The sequence below is a fragment of the Podarcis muralis genome, chromosome 5 (assembly GCF_964188315.1).
Source record: "Podarcis muralis chromosome 5, rPodMur119.hap1.1, whole genome shotgun sequence".
NCBI lineage: Eukaryota > Metazoa > Chordata > Lepidosauria > Squamata > Lacertidae > Podarcis > Podarcis muralis.
In genome coordinates this window covers 15124295-15151191 of record NC_135659.1, presented here as the reverse complement: position 1 = coordinate 15151191, position 26897 = coordinate 15124295, and the positions used below count along the sequence as shown (strand labels likewise).

General features: G+C 45.6%; 2 protein-coding genes across 4 annotated transcripts in view; one reads left to right on the top strand and one right to left on the bottom strand.

Moving 5' to 3' along the window:
- The first annotated feature begins 257 nt into the window (after positions 1 to 257).
- On the top strand, positions 258 to 7307 carry LOC144327754 (uncharacterized). The gene is made up of 2 exons (XM_077928336.1): positions 258 to 2053; positions 5440 to 7307. Exons 1-2 carry the CDS (start codon positions 1372 to 1374, stop codon positions 6012 to 6014), a joined length of 1257 nt encoding a protein of 418 aa, XP_077784462.1. The 5' UTR covers positions 258 to 1371; the 3' UTR covers positions 6015 to 7307.
- Positions 7308 to 10535: 3228 nt separating this feature from the next.
- The window catches only part of PLA2G4A (phospholipase A2 group IVA), a 91426-nt gene continuing 75064 nt past the window's right edge, over positions 10536 to 26897 (bottom strand). For all 3 annotated transcript variants that reach the window (XM_028732514.2, XM_077928335.1, XM_077928334.1), the window contains 6 exons: positions 25866 to 25934; positions 20559 to 20801; positions 18069 to 18253; positions 15857 to 16052; positions 15432 to 15589; positions 10536 to 12914 (listed from right to left, as the gene is read on the bottom strand). In XM_028732514.2, coding sequence (XP_028588347.2) covers positions 12786 to 12914; positions 15432 to 15589; positions 15857 to 16052; positions 18069 to 18253; positions 20559 to 20801; positions 25866 to 25934 — 980 coding nt within the window. In that variant the 3' untranslated portion in view covers positions 10536 to 12785. The remainder of the gene's footprint in view (positions 12915 to 15431; positions 15590 to 15856; positions 16053 to 18068; positions 18254 to 20558; positions 20802 to 25865; positions 25935 to 26897) is intronic.

Genomic DNA, 26897 nt, shown 5'->3' with positions numbered 1-26897 from the left:
CAAGTATCAGAAAAGATGCATACAAAATTGCTTTAGCGTGTTCTCCTTCATGGAGAGCACGTGTTGCGGTGGGGGCCGCCAGGACACTCCAAAGTTGGGAGGCGGGCTAATTGATCGTTGGCCACTGATGCGATTGGGGCTTCCCTTGTTGTTGGGAAGAAGTTAATGTTGCCATTTATTGATTGACAGCCAGAAATAGTAAAACTCCTTGCACGAGGCCACTCCTTGCAAGAGGGCTTCCTCTTTTCGCACGTGCATCGGATTGATCACAGTGAAGGGAGACGGTTGTATTTTTCTACTAATTACCCTTTATCCTTGTGTCTTTGACCTGCTTTAATTGCATTAGCTCTATTTAATTCTTAATTTTGTCCTTTGATTAAGTTTCCTCTCTGTGTGTTAATTATTAATTTTATTTTAACTTTCCCCCTCTCCTTCTAAAATTTTTACCCTTGCATTCCCACCCCCCTTAGTCTATTAATTTTCCCCTATCCCCCCCCCCCCACTGTAGCTTACCTTAACGTTCAGAGGCACTAGGCCTCTCCGAAGTGCGCCCAGCCGCAGGGGCGTTCGCCCGGCCTCACGCAGGGGCGCAGCTGCCTAGGCCTGGTTGGACGAAGGGCCTTTTTCGGCAGCGCCTGGTGCTGCGCCAAAGCGGGGGTGCCGCCGGCCCTGCTGGGCCTTCTTAGGCTTTCCCGAGCCCCCCCCCCGCCCCCCCCCATTTCTGAGGCCGGATTCGGCCTTCTTTGTCCTCGGCGGCCCTCCCTGCGAAGCGGGGAGGCCTGGTGTCTGGCGGGGCTGCAGGGAGGCAGGCGCGGCCTAACTTGGGCCTGGATGCAGGCCCGTTGTGTTTAGCCGCCTTACCCTGCTCCGTTTTGGCGGGAACGCCATTTTCCGGGCTTCAATTGCTCACGCAGGCCATCTAGTGGCCATTCTGAGGCACTGCAGCCTGTTATATTATTGCTTTATTGCAGCCTCCCTGATTTAAATTGCTCACGCACACCCTCTAGTGGCCGTTCTGAGCCACTGCAGCCTGTTTTATTATTGCTTTATTCAGGCTCATAATTGCTGCCATCTGGTGGCCATTCTGAGCATTGCTGCCTCCCTGATTTAATTATAAAGAAATACTTTAGACTGTTAACTGTCCACTTTGTGGACATTCTGTGCATTGCAGCCTGTTGTTTTATTTTAGTACAGGGAAGCTAATTTGCTGCCAGCTAGTAGCCAATAAAGGAAAAGGCACCTTCTGGTTAATTGGATGCTCCTTAATTAAGTAGCTTACTGTTTTAATTTGGTTCATTTTGTGATCGCCAGGTATCTGGGGTGCATTAACTTCTTTTCTCGTGTTGATATTTCTCTTTCTTGGTAGCCATCATGTCTCCTAAGAGAGTCCCAGCGCAGCCTGCCTTGACCGTTCCGCCTAAAAGGACCATTCGGGGACCTTCTCAGTCGCTTCGATCCCCCTCGACTGGTCAAGCCTCAGGGCGTCTGCAATCTTTGGTTTCGAGCCTGGCGGGTGATCCAGCTGCTTTGGCTCGCTTTGCTTCTGAAGTAGATGGCCTGATCCAACGCTGTAGCGCCGGGCCTAGCCAGCAACCGGCGGTGACCACTGCGGCTGCAGTTTCTTCACCTTCTGATTCCGCATCTAGCGATGAAAATGATCTGCCCATGTCTGGTGTTTTGTTTTCTGATTCTCAGTTTTCTAGGAATGCAGGCTCAGCCCCTGCATCTAGTCACACGCGGGAGGGCAGAACCCCTTCTCGGCGCACAACCGGGAGGGGGCGACGGGGAAAGGCCCCTTCTAGGCATGGGGGGTCTTCTAGGCCAGGGTCAGCTTTGCAACCCTTACCTAGTACTTCCGTGGGTTCTGATCAGTCACCTGCCACCTCTTCTCAGTCTGTCCCAGGCACTGCACTTCAAGGTCCAGCATCAGAGTCTTCTGAGGAGGACAGCCTACCTGTGCCAGCCAAGTCCTCTTCGGGCGGCACACGCCGCCGCAAGAAGTCTTCTGGAAAGCGTGCGAAGAGAGGGCGGAGGGACACCTCTTCATCATCAGGTACATCACAGACTTCAGAGTCTGAGTCAGAGGCCTCCTCAGAATTTTATTGGGGTCTGGGAGAATCGGCTTCTGGTTTTCCCAATTGGATTTGGCAGCGGAGGGCCAACTCCCATCGAGCAAAATATGGGGCCACTCAGGAATACTTAAATGGGGTGTTGTTACCTGATATTAAGAAGTCGACTAATTCGGTTAGGGATGTGATCCCAGGGTGTCACCTTTCAAAGAAGTTGAGAACTAGGATATTGAACGGTCGCTATGTCGACATGTTCAAACTGAGCCCTCCAGTAGACAGTTCGCAGGCCCAAGAGAAGTCAGTTCTATCCTCTAAGAAACGGGCTGCTGATTCTAAAGTGGATAGAACCTTCGAGCACTGGTTGGATTGTTTCCAGGTTTTTGCCGGGATCGTTTCAGCATGTTATCCCAAGAGAGCGGTTCATTTAATTGTCTACCAGTCTATCGTACGTAAGGCGTTCGAAATGGCTGGTCAGAATGCTGCCTTTGATTATGATGAGAATTTCAGAAGAAGGGCAGCAAAAATTCCCACAGCCCGATGGGATCGGAGGGATTTGGATGTATGGACCACTTATGTGGCCCCTCAGTTTGAAAAGAAGACCCCTGAACCTCAAAAGACAAAAACAGGAGGTTTTAAAAAGCGCTTGTATTGCTGGGATTACAGTAAAGGCTCTTGCCAGCGACAATCATGTAGGTTTCCTCATGTCTGCGAAAAATGTGGTGGCAACCACCCGGGCTCCACTTGCTTTGGCGGCCGCCGGCCCTTTCGTGGGGGAAAGGGGGGGTCACAAGCTGCAAAAGCGGCCCCCCCTCAAGCAGCAGCTGGCACTTCTAAGTGAGGCGGATATGGTTTTAGCTTATACGCCGGTACGGCTTCCAGAATTGGTTCATTGGTTGCAGTTTTACCCTAACCGTGAGGCAGCTGCTTATTTACAGGAAGGCTTTTCTTCTGGTTTTAGGATTCCGGTAGCTACGGTCCCCGTTGCACGGAATCCGGTTAATCAGCAGTCAGTTAGGGAAAGGCATGAAGTGGCACGTAAAAAGATTGAGAAAGAAATTGCCTTACGTCGTATGGCAGGCCCCTTCCTGGCTCTTCCTTTCGCTAATCTGCATCTCTCCCCCTTGGGAATTGTTCCGAAGAAAGCCCCCGGGGAATTTCGCCTTATTCATAACTTATCACACCCCAAGGGTTCGTCAGTAAATGACGCTATCCCCCCGGAGCTTTGTTCAGTAAAATACGCTAATCTTGATCATGCGATCAAGATGATCAGAAAATTTGGGACAGGTGCCCTGCTGGCGAAATGCGACATTGAGTCTGCTTTTCGTTTGTTGCCAATTAATCCTCAGGATTTCTGGCTTTTAGGGTTCCAGTTTGAAGGGGCATTTTATTTTGATAAAGCCATGCCCATGGGCTGCTCAATTTCATGCGCAGCTTTCGAGTGCTTTAGTACTTTTCTCGACTGGGCCTTGCGTTTTAAAACCGGCCTGGATGGGGTGACCCATTTTTTGGATGATTTTTTACTGGCCTCAGCGAGGGACACGGGTGACTGCTTGGCCCTGCTTCAGGCTTTCGCATCTCTTACGGAGAAGTTGGGTGTCCCATTGGCATCGGATAAAACCGAGGGACCTTCCACTCAATTGACTTATTTAGGTATCCAATTGGATACAGTTGCATCTACATCTCGCTTACCTGAGGACAAATTGGTTAATTTGCGAAGGATAATAGAAGAGATGCTCCCATTACGTAAGGTGACATTGCGTCAGTTGCAGTCCTTATTAGGCCACCTTAATTTTGCATGCAGGGTGGTGGCTCCCGGTCGCCCATTCTGTGCGCGCCTGGCCAGGCTTACGGCCGGCTTGCGTGCCCCTCATCATCGGGTGCGACTGTCACCTGGTGTAAAGGCGGATTTGCAGTTATGGCTTGAATTCTTGAATGAATTCAATGGGGTGTCATTATGGCAGGACACTTTGAACCTCCATAATGACTTCCAAGTGCATTCTGATGCAGCAGGCTCTCTGGGTTTTGGGCTATACTGGAAAGGTCGTTGGTGCGCATTGCCCTGGCCGCCATCGTGGCGAGGGGAGCCTATTACGCGGGACTTAACTTTTCTTGAGTTCTTTCCCATTGCAGTGGCAGTGCACCTGTGGGTCAAGGAATTCAAGGACCATCGAGTCTGTTTCTGGTCTGATAACCAGGCCGTTGTGAACGTGTTGGCAAAACAGTCGTCCCGTTCAGCCAGGGTATCGGCCCTTCTCAGGGCTTTTGTTTTGCATTGCCTGCGCTTTAACATTGTGTTTTCAGCTCGATTCATCCCTGGCGTTTCTAACGAAATCGCTGATGCTCTGTCCCGTTTTCAGATGGAGCGGTTCAGATCCCTTGCTCCAGAGGCGAATCTGCTGCCAGAAAATTTCCCGGATCATCTCTGGAACCTTGGCAGCAATTAGTCTTACAGGGAGTAGCTGCATCCATTTCACCTTCCACTCTGCGCTCATATAATCGAGCTTGGACTGACTTTTTAAAATTTTGTCGTCAGTCTTTGTCTATGGAGATTGTGTTATCTCCTTCTACTTCACAGGTGCTGCAGTATTTGGCGCACCTTTTCCAATTGGGTCGAGCGGCCAGGACGCTCAGGATCCAAGCAGCGGCCATCTCCTTTTTCTGTAAAGCTTTCTTTAATAAGGATCCTTGCGCCAAATTTGTTGTGCGCAGGGCTCTGGAAGGTTGGGGGAGGCTTGGAGCGCGACCCCCTTTGGTAAGAAAGCCTATAACATTTGATTTGCTTACCAGCATGCGCTCGAAGTTGAGGAGCGTCTGCTGGTCCAGATATGAAGCGCGGCTTTTTTCAGCCGCCTTTTCTTTGGCCTTTTTTGGTGCCCTGAGGGTAGGTGAGGTGGTACTGGAGGTCATCCGGGGCAGAGAGTCTAGGGGTTTGCTTTTGCAGGACGTAACTCTATCCCTTTCGGAGGTGGTCCTATCTATCCGGAATTCAAAGACAGACCAGTTAGGCAGGGGTGCTACTCTTAGGCTCCCCGCCGCTGGGGGTAAAGGTCCTTGCCCGGTTAAGGATACCTCCAAATATTTGAACCTTAGGCCTAAGGGGGAGGGTCCCTTCTTTATTCACGAGAATGGTGCCCCATTGGCCAGGCATCAATTTGCCAAGGTAATGCGCAAAGTGATTGCAGCTTGCGGTTTGACGGCAGCAGATTACGCCCCTCATTCTTTCCGCATTGGTGCTGCCACTTCGGCAGCTCATTGGGGGTTGTCTGTAGAAAGAATTAAGAACATGGGTCGTTGGAAGTCTAATGCGTTTCGCGGCTATGTGCATAGCCGTCGTTGATTGCTTGTACTTACATTTGCTTGTCTTTCTTAGGTGTGGCGGCTGTTCGCATTTGGATGGTGGGCCACAGCATTGTCCACTGGGCCAGCATCAGAGCGAGGGAGTCTGGACTTGGACCCAGTCTTGGCCTGCCTCATCACGTGCAGGTGTCCTGGCTGACCAGACGTGGAATGCTGTGGGCCGAATTGCTTCCCCTTGTTCGGAAGCACGTGAAGTTGGAAGGGCCCCCTTCAGCTATCGTGCTCCAGTTGGGGGAAAACGATCTGCCCGCCACAGACTGTTGTTCTTTACGCTTTACAATTCAAAGGGACTTAGTTGAATTGGCAGAGTTTTTACCAGGTGTGAAAGTTTTTTGGTCCCAGTTGCTGCAGAGGCGCACCTGGCGTGGCAGTCGCTGTCCAGCTGCCACTGAAGGAGCCAGAAAGCGCGTTAATAAGGTGGCAATGAAAACAGTCATTGCTCATGGTGGTTCTGTGATTGCGCACCCCAATATCACCTTCAAGGAGGCCGTCCTTTTCAGGGACGATGGTGTGCATCTTTCCCCGTTGGGAAATGACACATGGTTAAATTCTGTTGTGTTGGGTTTGAAGGTGGGGTTGCAGTTGTGAGTGGTTGGCGGCGAGCTTGAGTGCTCGGTGGCGGTTAGGCATTGGTTTATGGTTTGGTTGGTTGAGGGGCAGTGGTTGAGTGCCTGCCCTTGGTAGGTTGAGTGTCTGCCCCTCTAATGCTGCTGCTGCAAGGGATTCCGTTAAAGGAATTGGGGGCTAACTATTGCTTGTCCACTCTGTCAAGGGGGCTCGGGCCATAGCAATGAGCTCCTGGTTGCATTTGGGGTGAGGGCAGGTTCCCTGCTCCGCGTAACCCCCAAGTGTATTCCCCCATTCTGACTTTCGCATCGTGCGGAATGTCAGTCTGTCCCCCATGGTGGGGGCAGATAGTCGCAACCAATGCCTACGCAACCACTCACAAATTTGTATTTTAATAAAGTTGTGGCCAAAATTATGCCAAAATCTTAAACAAAAATTTCTGTGTGATGTGTGAGTTATTGGGGTGGACCTGGGGACCTCGACACGCAAAGCGTGTTCTCCTTCATGGAGAGCACGTGTTGCGGTGGGGGCCGCCAGGACACTCCAAAGTTGGGAGGCGGGCTAATTGATCGTTGGCCACTGATGCGATTGGGGCTTCCCTTGTTGTTGGGAAGAAGTTAATGTTGCCATTTATTGATTGACAGCCAGAAATAGTAAAACTCCTTGCACGAGGCTAGGGCTTCCTCTTTTCGCACGTGCATCGGATTGCCCGTCCCTCCCTCCCCAGAATAGGGTTGTTCGCTTTGACCTTGCTATGCCTGTCATGGGGTCGTCTGCTTTGGAGCGGGGGCCTAGTAGGAATTTTGCCATCTGGCTGATTGGCTGGGGCCATTTGGTTTTTGCCTACTGCGTAGCAAATCGTCACAACTTGTAAGGTTGGCGGTTAGGCATTGGTTTATGGTTTGGTTGGTTGAGGGGCAGTGGTTGAGTGCCTGCCCTTGGTAGGTTGAGTGTCTGCCCCTCTAATGCTGCTGCTGCAAGGGATTCCGTTAAAGGAATTGGGGGCTAACTATTGCTTGTCCACTCTGTCAAGGGGGCTCGGGCCATAGCAATGAGCTCCTGGTTGCATTTGGGGTGAGGGCAGGTTCCCTGCTCCGCGTAACCCCCAAGTGTATTCCCCCATTCTGACTTTCGCATCGTGCGGAATGTCAGTCTGTCCCCCATGGTGGGGGCAGATAGTCGCAACCAATGCCTACGCAACCACTCACAAATTTGTATTTTAATAAAGTTGTGGCCAAAATTATGCCAAAATCTTAAACAAAAATTTCTGTGTGATGTGTGAGTTATTGGGGTGGACCTGGGGACCTCGACACGCAACTGTATAAAACTGAATAAGCCAGTGCTATTGTATTTATGAACAAAATATTTAAAAAGATATATCTAAAAATATAGTACCGGCTTCTTTCTGTTTCATTGTAAATACTTTTAAAATACAACGGTAAAATACATTGTGCTTATTTTACTCTCGCAGTTTTAAACAAGTACTAATTAAAACTAACATAAAACTTGATTAATCAAGGATAGGAGTTTTAGTAATCCCTTAGTATTATACAAACATTTGAAGGTGGGTGGTAAAGTAGCTATTAAGAAAGAAAGCAGCTCTACCAGGTTCTTACTTGTAGGTTCCACATATTGTAGACAATTGAAAAATGGAATTGTTTATTATAGATGCAGCCAACATTGGATAAGTGATCTCTCTGATAAACGAAAAGCTGTTGGAAAAAATTACTGCAGACAGAATCATATACAAATTTAGTTTAGCTCCTACTAATCCACTGTGAAAACTGCTTTAACTCATTATAGCAATGATTGTTATTTATAGTTTTGACAGAAACAAGGAAAGCAATTAGAAAGTTCGGACCAGGGTTGAGAATTCAAGAGACTAGATGCTTCAAAATTTCTGACCCAGCAGATGCAATAAGAAATCCCAATATGGCACCTAAGCACAGAAGGTTTGGTTGCGTGTCAAGGTCCCCAGGACCACCACAATAACTCACACATCACACAGAATTTTTTGTTTAAGGATTTTGGCATGATTTTGGCCACAACTTTTTATTAAAATACAAAAATGTGAGTGGTTGCTTAGGCATTGGTTGTGACTATCTCCCCCCACCATGGGGGACAGACTGACATCCCGCATGATGCGAAAGTCAGAAAAGGGGAATAAACTTGGGGTAGCGTCGGCGCAGGGAACCTGCACTCAGCCCTCCCCAAATGCAACCAGGAGCTCATTAATATGGCCCGACCCCCCTTGACAGATTGGACAAGCAATAGTTATCCCCCGATTCCTTTAACGGAATCCCTTGCAGCAGCAGCATTAGAGGGGCAGGCACAGCCAATCCATACCCCTCCACCAACCAATTTAAACCAATGCCTAACCGCAACCTTACAAGTTGTGACGATTTGCTACGCAGTAGGCAAAAACCAAATGGCCCCAGCCAATCAGCCAGATGGACAAAATTCCTACCGGGCCCCTGCCCCAAGAGCAGACGATCCCATGACAGGCATAGAAAGGTCAAAGCGAACAACCCTAAATATAGGGAGGGGGGACGGGCAATCCGATGCATGGGGCGAAAAGAGGAAGCCCTAGCCTCGTGCAAGGAGTTTTAGCATTTCTGGCTGTCAATCAACAAATGGCAACATTAACTTCTTCCCAACAACAAGGGAAGCCCAATCGTATCATTGGCCAATGATCAATTAGCCCGCCCCCAACTTTGGAGTGTCCTGGCGGCCCCCACCGCAACACGTGCTCTCCATGAAGGAGAACACGAAGGAGAACACGCTTTATCAAAACGATCGTAGAGTTGGAAGGGACCAGGAGGGTCATTTAGCCCAACTCCCTGCAATGCAGGAATCTTTCACCCAATGTGGGGCTCAAACCCACATCCCTGAGATTAAGAGTCTTATGCTCTACCAACTGAGCTATCAGGTACACCTGCCAGATCTGAACGCATCCATCCCCATCTAAAGTGTAGAAAGGGGTTATATAAGACTTCTCACCATGGAAGGCTTAAGTCATTTGTTTTTCAGGATCAATGTTTCAAATTAGCGGGTATTTACTACCAAAGGGCTCTCACAAGCTAACAGTAGCCATTATCACGGTTGGAAGTTAAATTCCAGGTAGGGAAAAGCACTCAAAGAGAATGCAGAGCAGGGTTGCTGGTGAGGGACTTGGTTGGGGGGGTCTCAATGGAAGACCACATCAATGTGGCTGACATCAGGAGTGAGTCGCACCCAGACGTTTGGATCTTGCATTCATTTGGACTGGATTCTGGATTTATTTTGATTCTGACTTCCACAAAGCAGCTTACAGTCTTAAATAAATAAATAAAAACAAGGAACATGACAGAGCAATTCAAATATGTTCCACCTGATGACAAGCCTTTTGTCTCCTTGACTGCTTGGCCTTTTGGCTTTGATAAAGTGCCGCCTCTCCAAACTCCGGGTATCTATGCAAAAAGTGTGCTCTGGCCATGAAAGCTTATGAACCATTAACATTGTTCGGCTGAGATTTAACAACCCAGTGGCACCTTGGGAGATGAACCAGAATCATTATCCATTAGCTGAAATTCTGACAGTAAAAGCAAATTAACACAAAAGACCACGGTTGAATTCAGACAAACAATTAAGAAGCTATGGATATGGTGATAAAGTCATCATGGGTAAAATTTACCTTTGCTGACAGAATTTATTGAATGTGTTGATTTATCGCCAACAATCGGGCTTGCGTGAAATAACTACAGTGGTACCTCGGGTTACATACGCTTCAGGTTACAGACTCCGCTAACCCAGAAATATTACCTCGGGTTAAGAACTTTGCTTCAGGATGAGAACAGAAATCGTGCTCCGGTGGCGCGGCAGCAACAGGAGGCCCCATTAGCTAAAGTGGTGCTTCAGGTTAAGAACAGCTTCAGGTTAAGAACAGACCTGCGGAACAAATTAAGTACTTAACCCGAGGTACCACTGTACAGTCATCAAGTGGGGGGAAAAGGTGTATATGAATTCACCCTTGTTTTGCAGAACTGGGGTGGAGTGCTAGTGATTGATGCTTATGGATACTACATTATGCATTTTTGTGGGAAAACAAAGGAGGCAGCTAGACATAAAATATCCAACGAAAGCATAATGAAAAACCTTATTTACAGTAGTTATGGGAATGTCTGGGAAAGTCAGTCCACTGCGGAGAGCAAATCAGCTAGATCGTTTTGCTCATAGATCACTGTGAGCTCTCTGGTGAAGAGGACTCGTGGTCAACTGCAGAGAACTGGTCCACCATATTTCAACCTATCCTGAAAACAAAGTTCTAAAATATGACACTTTAATTAGCCCTTAGTCCTTTTCTCAAAGGCACTGTTTCTTTGTTTTCTGAGGTTTGAAACAAGGCTTTGTAAGTAACCAGGAAGGAACATTTCTTTTGCTTGCAGTATAACCTTATTGCTGCCCAATGTATTACCTGCCGTTGCTACTGAAAACATCTTCAGCATGCAAAAGGGCTCTGTGGCCCTTCCAGAACGTGTATCATCCAGCTCTATCATCCAGAACCATGTACAGTGGTACCTCAGGTTACATACGCTTCAGGTTACATACGCTACAGGTTACAGACTCCGCTAACCCAGAAATAGTACCTCGGGAGAAGAAGAAGAAGAAGAAGAAGAAGAAGAAGAAGAGGAGGAGGAGGAGTAGTTTGGATTTGATATCCTGCCTTTCACTCCCTTTAAGGAGTCTCAAAGCGGCTAACATTCCCTTTCCCTTCCTCCCTCACAACAAACACTCTGTGAGGTGAGTGGGGCTGAGAGACTTCAAAGAAGTGTGACTGGCCCAAGGTCACCCAGCAGCTGCATGTGGAGGAGCGGAGACGCGAACCCGGTTCCCCAGATTACGATACTACCGCTCTTAACCACTATACCACACTGGTGTTAAGAACTTTGCTTCAGGATGAGAACAGAAATCGTGCTCCAGCGGCGCGGCGGCAGCAGGAGGCCCCATGAGCTAAAGTGGTGCTTCAGGTTAAGAACAGCTTCAAGTTAAGAACGGACCTCCGGAACGAATTAAGTACTTAACCCGAGGTACCACTGTAGTTAACTCTTCAAAGCTTCAAGTAGTGAAAAAAGAGAGAAGCTTTCAGCAGCAAGTGTCTCATTCCAGGTATGTATGAGCAGTGCCTTAGCCACACAGCCTTAGAACAACCTAAACATTCAACCAATCAGATACAAATAAAAGACTTGCATATTCCAACAGTGGCATGGGGCTACATAGAAATGGTAGTATAAAGGACCCCTGGACGGTTAAGTCCAGTCAAAGGCGACTATGGGGTTGCGGCGCTCATCTCGCTTTCAGGCCGAGGGAGCCGCCGTTTGTCCACAGACAGCTTTCTGGGTCACGTGGGCAGCAGAACTAAACCACATCTGGTACAACGGAAACCAGAGTGCCCAGAAACACCGTTTACCTTCCTGCCGCAGCGGTACCTATTTATTTACTTGTGCCAGTGTGCTTTCGAACTGCTAGGTTGGCAGGAGCTGGGACAGAGCAACAGAAGCTCACCCCGTCACGGGGATTCGAACCGCCGACCTCCTGATCGGCAAGCCCAAGAGGCTCAGTGGTATAGACCACAGCGCCACCCGCGTCCAGTATGATAGAAGGGGGGAAGACTATAGCGCCATTCAGATGTTATGCCCCACAGTGTGAGGGAAGGAATGGGGATCATGGTTACTGGCCCCATCTGCATTCCCCCACCCTGTCCACACATTGAGGAGAAGGTCTGAAGTGGCCAGCCTACTCCACATGTGTACGATCCCTCTAAGATTTAGAACCCTGTGTGACCAAAGTTCAAAATTATGTCAGAAGCCAGCATGAATGGAACAGGCTCCCCACTGCAGAATTTCCTTTAAAACCTGTGGACAGTTACAGGAATGACAGGGGTGCAATGAGATGGAGTAGGGCCAGTCATCTGGGCCCTGGTTTCCTCCTCGTGTGATTCTAATCCAGGCATGGGCAAACTCGGCCCTGCAGATGTTTTGCGACTACAATTCCCATCATCCCTGACCACTGGTCCTGTTAGCTAGGGATGATGGGAGCTGTAGTCCCAAAACATCTGGAGGGCCAAGTTTGCCCATGCCTGTTCTAATCCCATGAAGGAAAGATGCATGGAATGGTTTCATGTAGCAAATTGAGACAGTTAGCAAGTGCCAAGAAATCACTTTATGGAGATTTTCTTTCCGTTGCTCGTTCGCACACTGCAATATTACCGCAGAAGACAAGTGAAAGGGTTGTAGATAAAGTGCTTTCTGCGCCCCCACCTGAGTGACATTTCAGACCCCATCCCAGAATTTTCAACCTTGCTTGAAAAAAGAAAAGAAAAAGTCTAGCCCGTTTACCAACCAAGTTAAAGAGTAACAAGAAACAATATTCAGTCATATCTATATATATGTATATGTAATAAAAAATAAACAGTAACATTTTAAAGAAGCCAATTATATTCCCACTGGTGCTAATGTACGAGTGAACTGGCGTTTTGTACACAGAGCACATTAGCATGAACTCATCGTCAGACAATGGTATCAAAATTTTCTAGCGCTTATTGCTGCACATTTGTGTAGTAACATGAGCTACCTTGACAGGTGGCTTAGGATATTGTCATGACCGTAAGAGAACTCAGTGCCATTTTAAAGTCTATAAAACGCCCACATTGTGTTTCTGCACTGTTTATACCAGAAGCAATTTTCGTCATCATGATGTCTGTCCGACCAATCCAGGAAGACTCTGCTCTGGGTAACAGCCTGTGATGTGTTATCCCTATGTATGGTTGTTGCTTTGTGTCTTGTTGAAGTATCTCCTTGCCTCGACGCTGCTGAGGGACACAGAGCAGCGCGACGGGTTCTGTCTTCTGTACTCAATGCTGTCCGCTATTGCTTGCTTGACTATCTGCAAAACAGAAGCAAAACAACATTGAACTCATTAGTAGCCACTTCTTCCGCAAGTCACCGCATGCTAAGTGGATGTGAAGTGCTTGTTTACGCGGATGATTTTTCAAAGCATGTAAACATGCCGCAGAAGAAACTAACTAACAAGCAAAGGTGATGCAGATGCTATTTGCCCGTTTTGTCTTCTTTGTATAACCAGGAAAACCAGGTAATAAACAAGCATTCCCTCCCCTTTCTTCAAATGGCAGGTGGATTTGCATGCCTTGGGTACATTTTTATCAATGAAAACTGTTTAAATGTTATAAAGCAAGTCTTCTCCAAACTGGTGACTGGGAGCGGTGCCAGGACCATATAACACTGGTCCTGAAAGACCTGCATTGGCTCCCAGTACATTTCCAAGCACAATTCAAAGTGTTGGTGATGACCTTTAAAGCCCAAAACAGCCTGGTCCTGTATACCTGAAGGAGCGTCTCCACCCCCATCATTCAGCTTGGACACGGAGGTCCAGCTCCGAGGGCCTTCTGGTGGTCCCCTCAGTGCGAGAAGTGAAGTTACAGGGAACCAGGCAGAGGGCCTTCTCAGTAATGACACCCGCCCATCAGATGTCAAGGAAATAAACAACTGACTTTTAGAAGACATCTGAAGGCAACCCTTCAGTTTTTAATGTTTGATATTTTATTATGTTTCTGTCTATGCTGGAAGCCACCCAGAGTGGCTGTGACAACCCAGTGAGATGGGTGGCATATAAATAATAAAATTATTATTATTAGCCTGAAATTATCATCCTGCAGCAGAGCTGGTGAACTCATGGGAGAGATTTATTATCCAGACAGCAGCTGCACAAGACTCACTAGTAATTAGGTTCTGAAAGTAAGCCGACCCTATGTAATTGTAAAGGTTTCACCACTGGAAATATGTATTCTCAGGATAGCAATTTACACACACACACACACACACACACACACACACACACACACGTTAGCATGCATACCTACATACAGGTAGATTGTATACCTGATTGTATACAATAGGAAAAAAAATATTTGCATCAGCATAGGCAAACTATGTTGATGTTTCTGATGAAAATGTTATCCATTTAAACTTGGAAAGGATCTCTTGCTCTTAATGCAACCAAGCAATTTTGATCCTTGTTTGTATTTTCACAGAAGAAATAAGAGAATGAAATTTAGCCAGTAGGTGGCATGTTTTGATCACATTCTAACTGTCCATTTGGGCATCTACAGCAGAAAAAGCACTACTTTCATTTAATTAAGTTGTTAGCAAAAAAACAAAAAAAACCCATACATCTAATATTAAACTCTAGTCTTCTGCATAGTAATAACCATTCAGTCTTTAACGTAATACCAGAAGTACAGCAATCATTTAAGTTGTGATATTATGCTTAAATATTATTAAGGAGTGCTTAAATATTTTTCCTACCCCATAAACACGGCTGATGGGAAGCTCTATTTATTTTTATTTATCTACTTTCTTCATTAATTTTGTATTGCTGCCCTTCATCTTAGGATCACAGAATCTATAGTGTGATTGCTACACTGTGCGGGATTAATTAGGACTGCAGCAAACGTATTTCCCATCAGCGTAACAAACTGCCCAACACACAGTGCCTCCACTTTCTGCCAAGAGAGCTTCATGGTATCACAAAAGCAGGAAGTATGTACAGTCCTCAGATTCTAATTTAGTTTTGTCTCTCGACACTTTTTCGTAGGGCAGAGCTTCTTCCATATGATCAGAAAAACCCATTTTCTTTCACAAGAGTTCCATTGTGCTGCCGTACTCCATCAGATCACACATTTTACTGTGAGAAGGAATGACTGTTAGCCTTTCAAACCAAATTTGGCAAAAAATAAAATAAAATTCACATGAGGTACTTTACGTGACGATGCCAAATAGAAACCCATCATTTGAGTCTTTTACACTCAAATCTGCCTGCAGAACATACCCAGGAACGCTATGAACACAGCTAAGGCATAACCCCGCTCTTAAAAGTATTCTGGCTCTTCTTTTACAGCAATTCCTTTGTATCACATTAATTGGCCATGTTTTCTTTGTGAAATACAAATACAGTGGTACCTCGGGTTACATACGCTTCAGGTTACGTATGCTTCAGGTTACAGACTCCGCTAACCCAGAAATAGTACCTCGGGTTAAGAACTTTGCTTCAGGATGAGAACAGAAATTGTGCTCCGGTGGCGCGGCAGCAGTGGGAGGCCCCATTAGCTAAAGTGGTACCTCAGGTTAAGAACAGTTTCAGGTTAAGAACTGACCTGCGGAACGAATTAAGTACTTAACCCAAGGTACCACTGTAATAATAAAAAAACAGTTCTTGAAAGCGATAAGCAGCCCTCTTAAGAATAAACAGAAATCAGAGGGTTGTGGCACCACACCCGTAAAAATCTGCACGCAGAGGGTGGAAAAGTCATTAAGAACCACCACTTCACTTCCACAGAGCAACCGAAGAATCTTTGAATTAAAGCAAGTTGTGCATTAAACATACATTTAAGTTGTTCAGGGTGTTGAACTCCATTAGATCGTGCAGTCTGCAGAAGGCCTCATTTGGGTACTTGAAGTTGAAGGTGGAGTACGGTGTATCAGGATCATCAAAAATATCGAACTCAGCAAAATCTTTCTCTTCTTGAGTTTCCCTTGGAACACCTGTTAAGTAGACCACAACGAAAGTAGGCATTTTAAAGGGCAAACTGTTCAGTTGACATACCACAGTATAATATTTATTCAGTAAAAGTAAATTAGTAAGCCACCTTGAGTCCCAGTCTGGGGAAAATGAGAAATAATGATGTTGTTGATGATGAAGAGGTGGGAAAAAACCATGCAAATAATTAAGAGAAAAGACACAGAGAGAGAAAGATTAAACTGTACTGTAACCTTATCTTTAATTTTGTGTTGTCGTTTTAGCCTACTGACCTGGCGCTTTGTATTCTCTAAAATTTATATTGGCTAAAACAAAGTGGATAATTGTTGGGCAGTCTATGTCAGAAGAAGGATTCTTGGGTTTGAAGACGTAGCACTCCTTTAAACCTTCACGATCAAAAACATTTGGGTCTATTTTGGGGAAAGGAAGGTTGTTCATTTTCGCCCATTTTTCAGCAAGTAAAATTTCCTAGAAGAAAGCAAAAAAAAAAAAAAAACAATGATAAAAGGAAGGCTGGGACAGGCAGAAATGGCATTATATGTGGACGCTTTAGTTATAAATAATGAAAAGAGAATACAGGCAAACCTCCATTTAGGCGGAGGGTTATGTTCCAGGTCACTGCGCATCGGCGGAGCGTGCATAATAATAATAATAATTTATTATTTTTACCCCACCTGTCTGGCTGGGTTTCCCCAGCCACTCTGGGCGGCTTCCAACAAAGATTAAAAATACATCAAAATGTCACACATTAAAAACTTCCCTGAACAGGGCTGCCTTCAGATGTTTTCTAAATGTCAGGTAGTTATTTATCTCTTTGACATCTGATGGGAGGGCATTCCACAGGGTGGGTGCCACTACCGAGAAGGCCCTCTGCCTGGTTCCCTGTAGCTTTGCTTCTCGCAGTGAAGGAACCGCCAGAAGGCCCTTGGTGCTGGACCTCAGCGTCCGGGCAGAATGATGGGGGTGGAGACGCTCCTTCAGCCTGTTCTGCTCCCTTCCAGTGCCAAGCATGACACATGTGTGCGTGGTTCTGCATGCATCAAATGCACACAAATTTAGAGTTGCCATTTATATTTATACAAGAATAGCATGTAAGCATGCTGGCAGCAAGATAATGGACCAGTTCCCATGTTTGCCTGGCAGACTCATGGCGCTGTTGAACTGACACCAAAAATGGCAGCTCCATGTTCACATATTGGGTTGAGTCCAAGGATATTGATAGAGCATGAGACTCTCAATCTCAGGTTTGTGGGTTCAGGCCCCTGGTTGGGCAAAAGGTTTCGGCATTGCAGGGGGTTGGACTAGATGACCCTTGTGGTCCCTTCCAACTCTACAATTCTATGATTTTATGTACAGTGGTGCCTCGCAAGACGAAATTAATTCGTTCTGCAAGTTTTTTCTTCTTGCGAGTTTTTCGTCTTGCGAAGCACGGTATCCCATAGGAATGCATTGAAAATCAATCAATGCGTTCCTATGGAGACCGTCCGGGGACAGAGGGGAAGCGCCGCGCGCCTTCCCCTCTGTCCCCGGACCTGTTTTAAAGCAAGGGAAGGGGCAGCGGGGAGAATTGCTTCTCCCCGTTGCCGCCCCTTGGTTCAAAAGGGGTCTTCCCCTCTGTCCCTGGAGATTGCTGGGCTGGCAACGGGGAGAAGCGATCTTCTCCCCGCCGCCCCTTGCTTCAAAAGAGGTCCGGGGACAGCGGGGAAGACGCGCTGCGCTTCCCCCGCTATCCCCGGAGCTTGCGGGGCAAGCTTCGTTTTGCGAAGCAAGCCCATAGGGAAATGCGTCTTGCGAAGCGGCTAAGAAAACAAAAAACTCCTTCGTCTAGTGAGTTTTTCGTCTTCCGAGGCGTTCGTCTTGCGGGGTACCACTGTAGTTGCACAATGGGGGAATGACTTCTGATTGTGCAACAGGACTGCTCCTCCCTCAGCTCCTCCCTAATCTGTAGAGCAGGGGTCAGCAAACTTTTTCAGCAGGGGGCCGGTCCACTGTCCCTCAGACCTTGTGGGGGGGCTGGACTATATTTTTTTTGAGGGGAGCGGTTGAACGAATTCCTATGCCCCACAAATCACCCAGAGATGCATTTTAAATAAAAGCACACATTCTACTCGTGTAAAAACACCAGGCAGGCCCCACAAATAACCCAGAGATGCATTTGAAATAAAAGGACACATTCTGCTCATGTAAAAACACACTGATTCCTGAACCATCCATGGGCAGGATTTAGAAGGCGATTGGGCCGGATCCAGCCCCCGGGCCTTAGTTTGCCTACCCATGCTGTAGAGCATATTTGGATGTGTGCAGTTGGTGAGGGGTGCAAGGCGGGAGGGGGAGTAGAGGGAGAGAAAATTCCATTGGGTGAGCAGTTGTTGTTCCATTTGCACAAGGACTTCATGTAAAACAACCTATCATCATTTGTGTGAGGGGGAAAAAATCTTATTTAGCACTTCCTCTGCATGAATTGCAATATCCTGGATTTCTCACCTTGAAAGGAGGGCTAGAATCACTGGGACGTGCCGAAAAATCAAATGAGATGATAAGGTCAACTCCTCGTTGTGGTCTTAAGATAATTGGGTATGGCAGATTAAATGTAAGCCCGCTATCCACAATGTGAATCTTTTTGCTCTTTACGTCCAATGGCTCCATTATCCTGTCAAACTCATCAGGATCTGGGCAGAATGAGACAAATGATGCCATTTGTTGACAAACACAATTCAAAACAGAATTCTCATCTATATCTATATCTCACATCTCAAAATATTTGAAATGCTAATTTAAAATAATTTAACTATATTAAATGCATGGTATGAGCTATTTTCTAATGCTAAGCAAATATTGCAAAACCCTCTATGAGGGGTTATTCAACCAAATATGGTTTATGAAGCTTTGGGTAATTGTCTGAAACAGACCATCACGTTTTCATTTCTAGTAGGTTTATACAGCCTTGAAAGATATTCTGAACCAGGCCACAGTCAACAGGCCACCCAAAAGCACATACTGACCTCATGTGTGTAGTTAGAAAATTGTGTAAAGATCTACTCAAAGCCCAAAGCTGCCATCCAATCTATTTTCCCTACTGTTTTTCCGCATTCTACTGTTTAAGATGGATGTCCACTTTTACTCTTTCTTCAAATATTAGGATTAGATAGTTATAAACATCTGTAATAAGTTTAAAAAAATATTTAGCAGAGCACAGATGGAAATGATGAGACAGCCACTTAAGAGAAGCATGTGCTTTTCTGCATGTTCCTGAGTTATTTGAATGTTTAGGCTCACTTGGGCGAATGTCCCACTGAACAGAGATACAAAAGGTTGCACTATTGCAAAATCTGAGCACAATTGCACGATGGAGGGAAATTCCATCTTACCTAATGACTTTTAAAACAAGGCGTAATTGTTGTTATTTTGAGATCCTCTGCAGTGAGGTGGCTCTAAGCATGAATGATGTAATATGGAGATCCGTGACTACAAACTTCCTAAGTTATGCACCTAAATGGCTTAGTTCCCCATTCAGACTTCAATTATCTTAATGTGGTAAGTCTTGGCGGTGAAAACTGGTAAACACTGTGCCACAGAATGTCTAGTTCTATTTCCAGTGACCTTGGGGCAGTTCGTACATTCACTGAAAATGGACTCCTAACCATTTAAAAGAGAGAAATATTTTTTTACTATTTGGTAAAAAAATAATGCATTATTGCCAACAGGGACCAGCCACATGTATCTGCGGAGCCCAGAAGCAGTGGCCACTCTCTCATGTCTCAATTAGGCATATTCCCTGTGAAGAAGAAGAGGAGTTTGGATCTGATATCCCGCTTTGTCACTACCCTAAAGAGTCTCAAAGCGGCTGACATTCTCCTTCCCCTTCCTCCCCCACAACAAACACTCTGGGAGGTGAGTGGGGCTGAGAGACTTCAGAGAAGTGTGACTGGCCCAAGGTCACCCAGCAGCTGCATGTGGAGGAGCGGGGAAGCAAACTTGGTTCACCAGATTACAAGTCTACTGCTCTTAATCCCTACACCACACTGGCTCCATGTATTTACAATGGATAATAGCTATTGATAGAAAAGTCAGGCACTCTTTCTCCAATTTTAGGGGGTTGCTTGGGAGTTGAGCCAGCTGAAGTGAGAATTACATCCCTAGACCAGGGTGGGGAATATCCCCACCCAAAGGGCTGCATTCCCACAGGAAAAGTGTTCAGGGTTGCATTCTGTTGGTGAGTGGAGACACGGCACAAAATGGGCAGGTCCAAGGCCTAGACAAAACACCGATCTCTCTCTTGCACACACACCCAAACACACACAGAGGAAATTCACCTTGTTGCATCCACGGTATGAGATGTGAAAGTGGCTCCCTATCGCGGCATGCAGCACAGAATAGACAGCCAGCCAGGATGGCAAAGCAGAATGCTCCTCCTCCACCACCAAACACATTGGCTTGTCTACCGGCCATGCAGAAGGCCTTTCCAGTGCCTTTACAGGGACAGAGGTGGCGCTGTGGTCTAAACCACTGAGCCTCTTGGGCTTGCCAATCAGAAGGTTGGCTGTTCGAATCCCCATGACAGGGTGAGCTCCCGTTGCTCTGTCCCAGCTCCTGCCAACCTAGCAGTTCGAAAGCACACCAGTGCAAGTAGATAAATAGGTACCACTGTGGCGGGAAGGTAAACGGCATTTCCGTGCACTCTGGTTTCTGTCACAGTGTTTCGTTGCACCAGAAGCTGTTTAGTCCTGCTGGCCACATGACCCAGAAAGCTGTCTGTGGACAAACGCTGGCTGCCTTGGCCTGAAAGCGAGATGAGTGCTGCAACCCCATAGTCACCTTTGACTGGACTTAACTGTCCAGGGGTCCTTTACCTTTACCTATTGGGAAGCAAGTCCCACTGAAAATGGGTCTCCCACACCAGGTTTCACATTTGCCGTTCACATACTCGGACGCTTTCACAAGAGAGGAAGAATAAATGAAAGTGTATGCACTTACCTGCGACAGCAGTATCCATTTCATCCTCGTCCACAGATTCTTGAGCACCGTAGCTGGCCAAAGGAGAATACGGGTAGCAAGTATTGAGATTCAGGCCCAGCATGAAGTTGTGTACTTTCCCTGCGCGTCCTTCCCGGGTGGTGAAAAGGGCGCTGTCGCCCACCAGAGCCATAAACATCCGCTGAACCCAGCTCTCCTGGTTGCTCTGTTCACGTTCTTTCTCAGCATCAGGGTTTTCTGAGCCTGTAGGAGCAGAAAGAAGTTCAGCATATGGGGGAAACTCTGGAAAAGTGATTTGAAGGCAACGGTCCAGTATACCTGAAGGAGCGTCTCCACCCCCATTGTTCTGCCCGGACACTGAGGTGCCGATTGCCTTCTGGCAGTTCCCTCACTGCGAGAAGCCAAGTTACAAGGAACCAGGCAGAGGGCCTTCTCAGTAGTGGCACCCGCCCTGTGGAATGTCCTTCCACCAGAAAAACAACTACCAGACTTTTAGAAGACATATGAAGGCAGCCCTGTTTAGGAAAGCTTTTAATGTTTAATATACTATTGTATTTTAATATGTTGTTGGAAGCCGCCCAGAGTGGCTGGGGAAACCCAGCCAGATGGGCGGGGTAGAAATATTATTATTATTATTATTATTATTATTATTATTATTATTATTAAGTTCACAGCATGTTATTCTTTGAAGGAGAACTACTTGAAAATGATTTACAGGTGGTATTTAACTCCAAGTAGGCTAGCATAAGACTGAATCAGATAAGTGCTGGAGATGCAAAGAGGTTGAGGGAACGTTCTTTCACATGCGGTGGACTTGTAAAAGGGTATTGGGAAATGATTCATAATGAATTGAAAAAAATGTTTAAAACTACTTCCCCCCCAAAAAAACCCCAGAGTTCTTTCTGTTGGGGATAATTCAGACTGAAATTCCCAGGTGTCAAAAAAGGTTATTTATGTATGCGACTACTGCAGCCTGTGTTTTGTTAGACCCAAAATGGAAAACGAGCGAGGTCCCAACCAAAGAAGAATGGCAACTTAAGCTGACAGAATATGCATAGCTTGCAGAGTTAACAAATGAAATAAGAGGACAAGAAGAACAAATGTTTAGAGAAGATTGGAAAACGTTTATTGAATATATGGGAAATAACTGTGTGCAGCTGAAAACGCTGGCAACATTAAGATAAATTCAGCAGTGTAAATAAGTTATGATAGATGTAATAACGGAATACTGAATGGTATAGTTTCTGTAAAATATGCAGGGATTTAAGATATGTAAAATGAATCATGGAAAGATAGATGGATAGATAGATGATAGAGAGATAGATAGATGATAGATAGATGATAGATAGATGATAGATAGATGATAGATGATAGATAGATGATAGATAGATAGATAGATGATAGATAGATAGATGATAGATAGATAGATAGATGATAGATAGATAGATAGATAGATGATAGATAGAGTGCTTTTTTCTTTAAAAATGTTTAGGGGTACTCTATAAAATGGTTCTAGATTCAGGTAGGTAGCAGCATTGGTCTGACGCAGTAGAAATATATAAAAAAATAAAAAATTGTCCAGTAGCACCTTAGAGGCCAACTAAGTTTGTTCTTGGTATAAGCTTTCGTGTGCATGCACACGTCTTCAGATACACAGTGTATCTACAGTGTATCTGAAGAAGTGTGCATCTTCAGTGTATCTGAAGACGTGTGCATGCACACGAAAGCTTATACCAAGAACAAACTTAATTGGTCTCGAAGGTGCTACTGGACAATTTTATTTTATTTTTGTACATTTCGTCTATAAAACGGTGATTTTCTTGAGAGAGTACCCCTAAACATTTTTTAGAAAAAAGTACTGTTTATCTATCTGTCTATCTGTCTGTCTATCTCTATCATCTATCTATCTATCTATCTATCTATCTATCTATCTATCTATCTATCTATCTATCTATCATCTATCTATATATCATCTATCTATATCTATCATCTATCTATATCTATCATCTATCTATATCTATCATCTATCTATATCTATCTATCATCTATCTATCTATCATCTATCTATCTATCTATCATCTATCTATCTATCTATCTATCTATCTATCTATCTATCTATCTATCTATCTATCATCATCATCATCTATCTATCTATCTATCATCTATCTATCTATCATCTATCTATCTATCATCTATCTATCTATCTATCTATCATCTATCTATCTATCTATCTATCATCATCTATCTATCTATCTATCATCTATCTATCTCTATCTATCGAATAGGGAAAAACAAATACAATAAATGGACAAAAGTACAAGGATTCACAAAAAGTTTAGGGGTATGCGTACCCCTGTGGCCTCTCTGCCATAAAAGGCACTGCATGTAACATGCCAAGACAACTATGCTTGAATTAATGTCTTAATAAAACTACCTCTACTACAGAAGGTTAAATAGGGAGGCCTTTGGGCTCTGGCGATGCCTGAAGGGCTTTCCGCACATGACACACAAACTCAGGAAGCGATGCTTCGGCAGACTTTCACTTGTTAAAGAAAGAAGTGCCACGAGGCTGCAATTTTAAGCGAAGAAATCGCAGGTGAGGCATGGAACCGTTTTAACTCTGGACATTTCCCAGCTCAAAGTGCCCCCTCTCTCCGGTGTTCCTTCCCCGCCACAGAATTGCAGCCGAGATGCATCTGGCATCGTGAGAGCTAAAAGAGGCTGAGTGGGCAATCTGAAACAGAAAAAACGACTCCAAGGGGAGTGGAAGACTCTGTATGACCAGTCTTTGGCCTATCTCAAGGGCCGCCAAAAATTATGGACCCCTAATCGCAATCCTATATATGTTTACTTAGAAGAAAGTCACATCAAGTTAAAAAGAAGTTACTCCCAGGTAAGTATGCCTAGGACTCCAGCTGTAATTTCTGAAAAACACCCACAATAATTTTTAAGGATGCAAAGTATTTTTGGGCTGAAATCTGATGCTACTGTGTTTCTGGTTTTGGATATTTATTATACATTAAATGATGTGCTGCGATAAGCAAGACGTTTACTTGAACTGGCCACTTTTATTCTGACAAGAAAGCAGCTGTGTGGTCCCAATTTGGAACATATGCCATGATAGCGGGGCTGTGACAATTTCCTAATGAAAACCTTTCCCTTCCTGGATGTTATTTGCCCATAAAGGTACTGATCGAATGTTTTGATTAATCATTTATTATTTTCTATTGTGAGCCACTCTGAAAAGCCCCTCAGTGCGGCAAAATACAAATACATACCTTAACAAACAAGAAAGCAAACAAACAATAAAACAAACAACCTCAAAGGGCTTCTTGCTTTTATTAAAGATTTTCTTGTGTAACAAATAAAAAAGAACATACTAATCTGCTTCCATCTTTAAAAAAGTAAGGAAGGAAGACTCATTTTCCTCACTTTACTGATATGCCATAAGGAAAAATCTTCCATGACCAGAGTAGATATGAGAAAATGGAACTGATTTGCATGTGGAAAAGTAGAAAGGGAAACTGTCTGGCCAAAAGGGAGATCTTATCTGCCCAGCTGAACTTTTTTGTTACTGATGTAATTGAGAGAGGCACACGCAAGTCTTAATGTTCCCCTGGAAGGCATAACATGCTCAGAGTCATACTGTCCCTGCCCAACATTGTTCAGAAGGGTGGGCTCTCCTTTGACCGTAAAGAGAACTCTCATTCCAGGTTTCATAAATACCCCAGACGTTTCTAATGAACCACAGCCTGGTTCGTCAACAAGAACATGTGATTCACAAAGTGACTTCGACTATTACGACTATTTCAAAAATTAGTTGGAGTCACTGCTGCATCCAAAGTCCTGCAAGACGGAAAGTGAAGAGACCTATTTTGGCTGCACAAGCTCCAGGCTTCACACGGCAATGGACTGGCTTAGGAACATGGAGCGCCTTGGCTGGTCAATAGTTACTGCACCCTGAAACCCCAGGAAATGGGGCAGAGGTCAGGTCTCTTCCACAGAAGAACAGCTCCATGGTTCTCAAACGCCTTGGTACTCAACCACCTTGGAACTGAAACATTGCAAACCCGGATGTACTGTATTTTTCGCCCTATAGGATGCACTTTTCCCCCTCCAAAAATGAAGGGAAAATGTGTGTGCGTCTTATGGGGCGAATGCAGGCTTTCGCTGAAGCCTGGAGAGCGAGAGGGGTCGGTGCGCACCGACCCGTCTCACTCTCCAGGTTTCAGGAAGCTCTGCGCAACCCTTGGGAGACCGGCGCGACTTCGCGCCAGTCTCCCAAGGGTTGCGCAGAGCTGCCTGCATCCTGAAGCCTGGGGCGCGCTGAAGAGCACGCCCGGGCTTCGCGCAGCTCTCCGCAACCCTAGGGAGCCCGGCGTGAAGTTGCGCTGGTCTCCCAAGGGTTACGCAGAGCTGCCTGCATTCCAGGGCTTCGCGCAGCTCTCCGCAACCCTAGGGAGCCCAGTGTGAAGTCGCGCCGGTCTCCCGAGGGTTGCACAGAGCTGCCTGCATTCCCTGGCTTCGCGGGGGTGTGTGTGTGTGTGTGTTCATTATTCCCCCCCCCAAAAAAACCCCAATGTGCGCCCTATGGGGTGGTGCGCCCTATGGGGCGAAAAATACGGTAAGTGTTCCAGTTTGCGAGCTTTTTTTGGGAAGCCAAACGTGCTCCATTTTGAGTGTTATGCTTCTGATTGAGTCCCACACTTCCGTTTTGAGTGTTACGCTGAGGGTCTGTCTGTTTTTGCTATTTATTTTGCGTTTTTGCGGCTCTTTCTTGTTTTGTTTTTGTGACTGTGTGGAACCCAGTTCAGCTACTGATTGACTGACTGTGTGACTGCAGTACATCGTTTATTGCTTTCATTATATGGATCGGAACAATGGTCTCGTTAGATAGTAAAATTCATGTTAAATTGATGTTTCAGAGGTTGTTTTTACAAGTCCGGAACAGATTAATCCGTTTTGCGTTACTTTCTGTGGGAAAGCGAACCTTGATTCTGGAACGCTTTGGTTCTGGAATGGACTTCCGGAACGGATTAAGTTTGAGAACCAAGGTGCCACTGTGTTCTGCTCTGCTACCAAAAAAGGTCTCACATTTCATCTTAACACACACACAGACACCACCCAACCACCTCCACCTTCCCTAACTTTATGAAGCACCAGGAAATAGTTAATCAAAAAGCTGACTATTCGTTTCTCAGGTCCTAAATACCACCTCAATTTTCTCCTTTTCATTATGTCTTGCTTTATTGGGACACGCCAGTAAAAATAGTTGTATGAAGTATCACATCTGGTGACCTTTCTTACCTTTTGGTCCCTGTGACTCATCATCGCTGTCTGAATCGTTGCTCACTAGGTGCCGCATCCTGATATTTTCTGTGGAAATAAACAAAGGAAGATTTTGGTACCTTAAATGGCTGGGTTGGTAAAATGGCAATCAAAGCAGCTGCACAAGTTCTTGGAAGGAGAGAGTAACGCTGGAATAAAACAATAAATGACCTGAAGCTAACTTTATGACAAAAGGATTTTCCACATCCATAAAACCAGCAGATCGCCAAGCTAAAGGACATTTGGAGATCTCTAGGGTTAAAACTACAATACAGAGCACTGTCTTTTGAAGGAAGTTTTCTGACCAACTGACGAGGCCTCCGTTTTTCTTCTCCCACTGCCAAATTCAAAACATACAAGCAGAGAAGAACACTAATTTAAGCCTGAGCAGAGAAGCACCGCTAACTTGCATTATATAACAGTTGCCAGCCTAATGCACAACATTTTGGCTTTCCAAACTAATACAAATACAACATGGTGGTTTAGGATTGCCTTGCTTTGCATGCTTCCCGGGGGGGGGGGGCATTTTGTTACCCTCCCCTTTACTCAAAAGGCTGCATAGTTGACAACAAGGAAACTGGAATATCAAGGAGACAAGCGCTTCCTGAAGCATATGCTGCCAAAATATCATACTAAGAGCCATAAAAAGAGCTCTTACAAAAGTGCTAGTGGGCAAAAACTCCCCTCTCAGCCTCTTCTTGACTTCACCCTATTGCTGAACTCTTCAAACCTGCCTCTCAGAACCACATCAAGGTCGAGTTTCTACATTACCTTGGTGTTGTGGTTCCTGCCACAAAACCACTGCCCCATGTCTGGCTCCCACATTACCCTCTGTAACAAATAAAAGCATCTTCACATGTGAGTAGGCCGCGTCCTATCAGTCCTCCTCCCTTCCATAGGGGCTGCTGATAGGAGAAGCAACCTACACAATGTGGACCACGAAACAAGATATGTCTGTATCTCACCTTGGTAACAGAGAAGCCAGCCATGGAAAGCAACCACCTTGCTGAG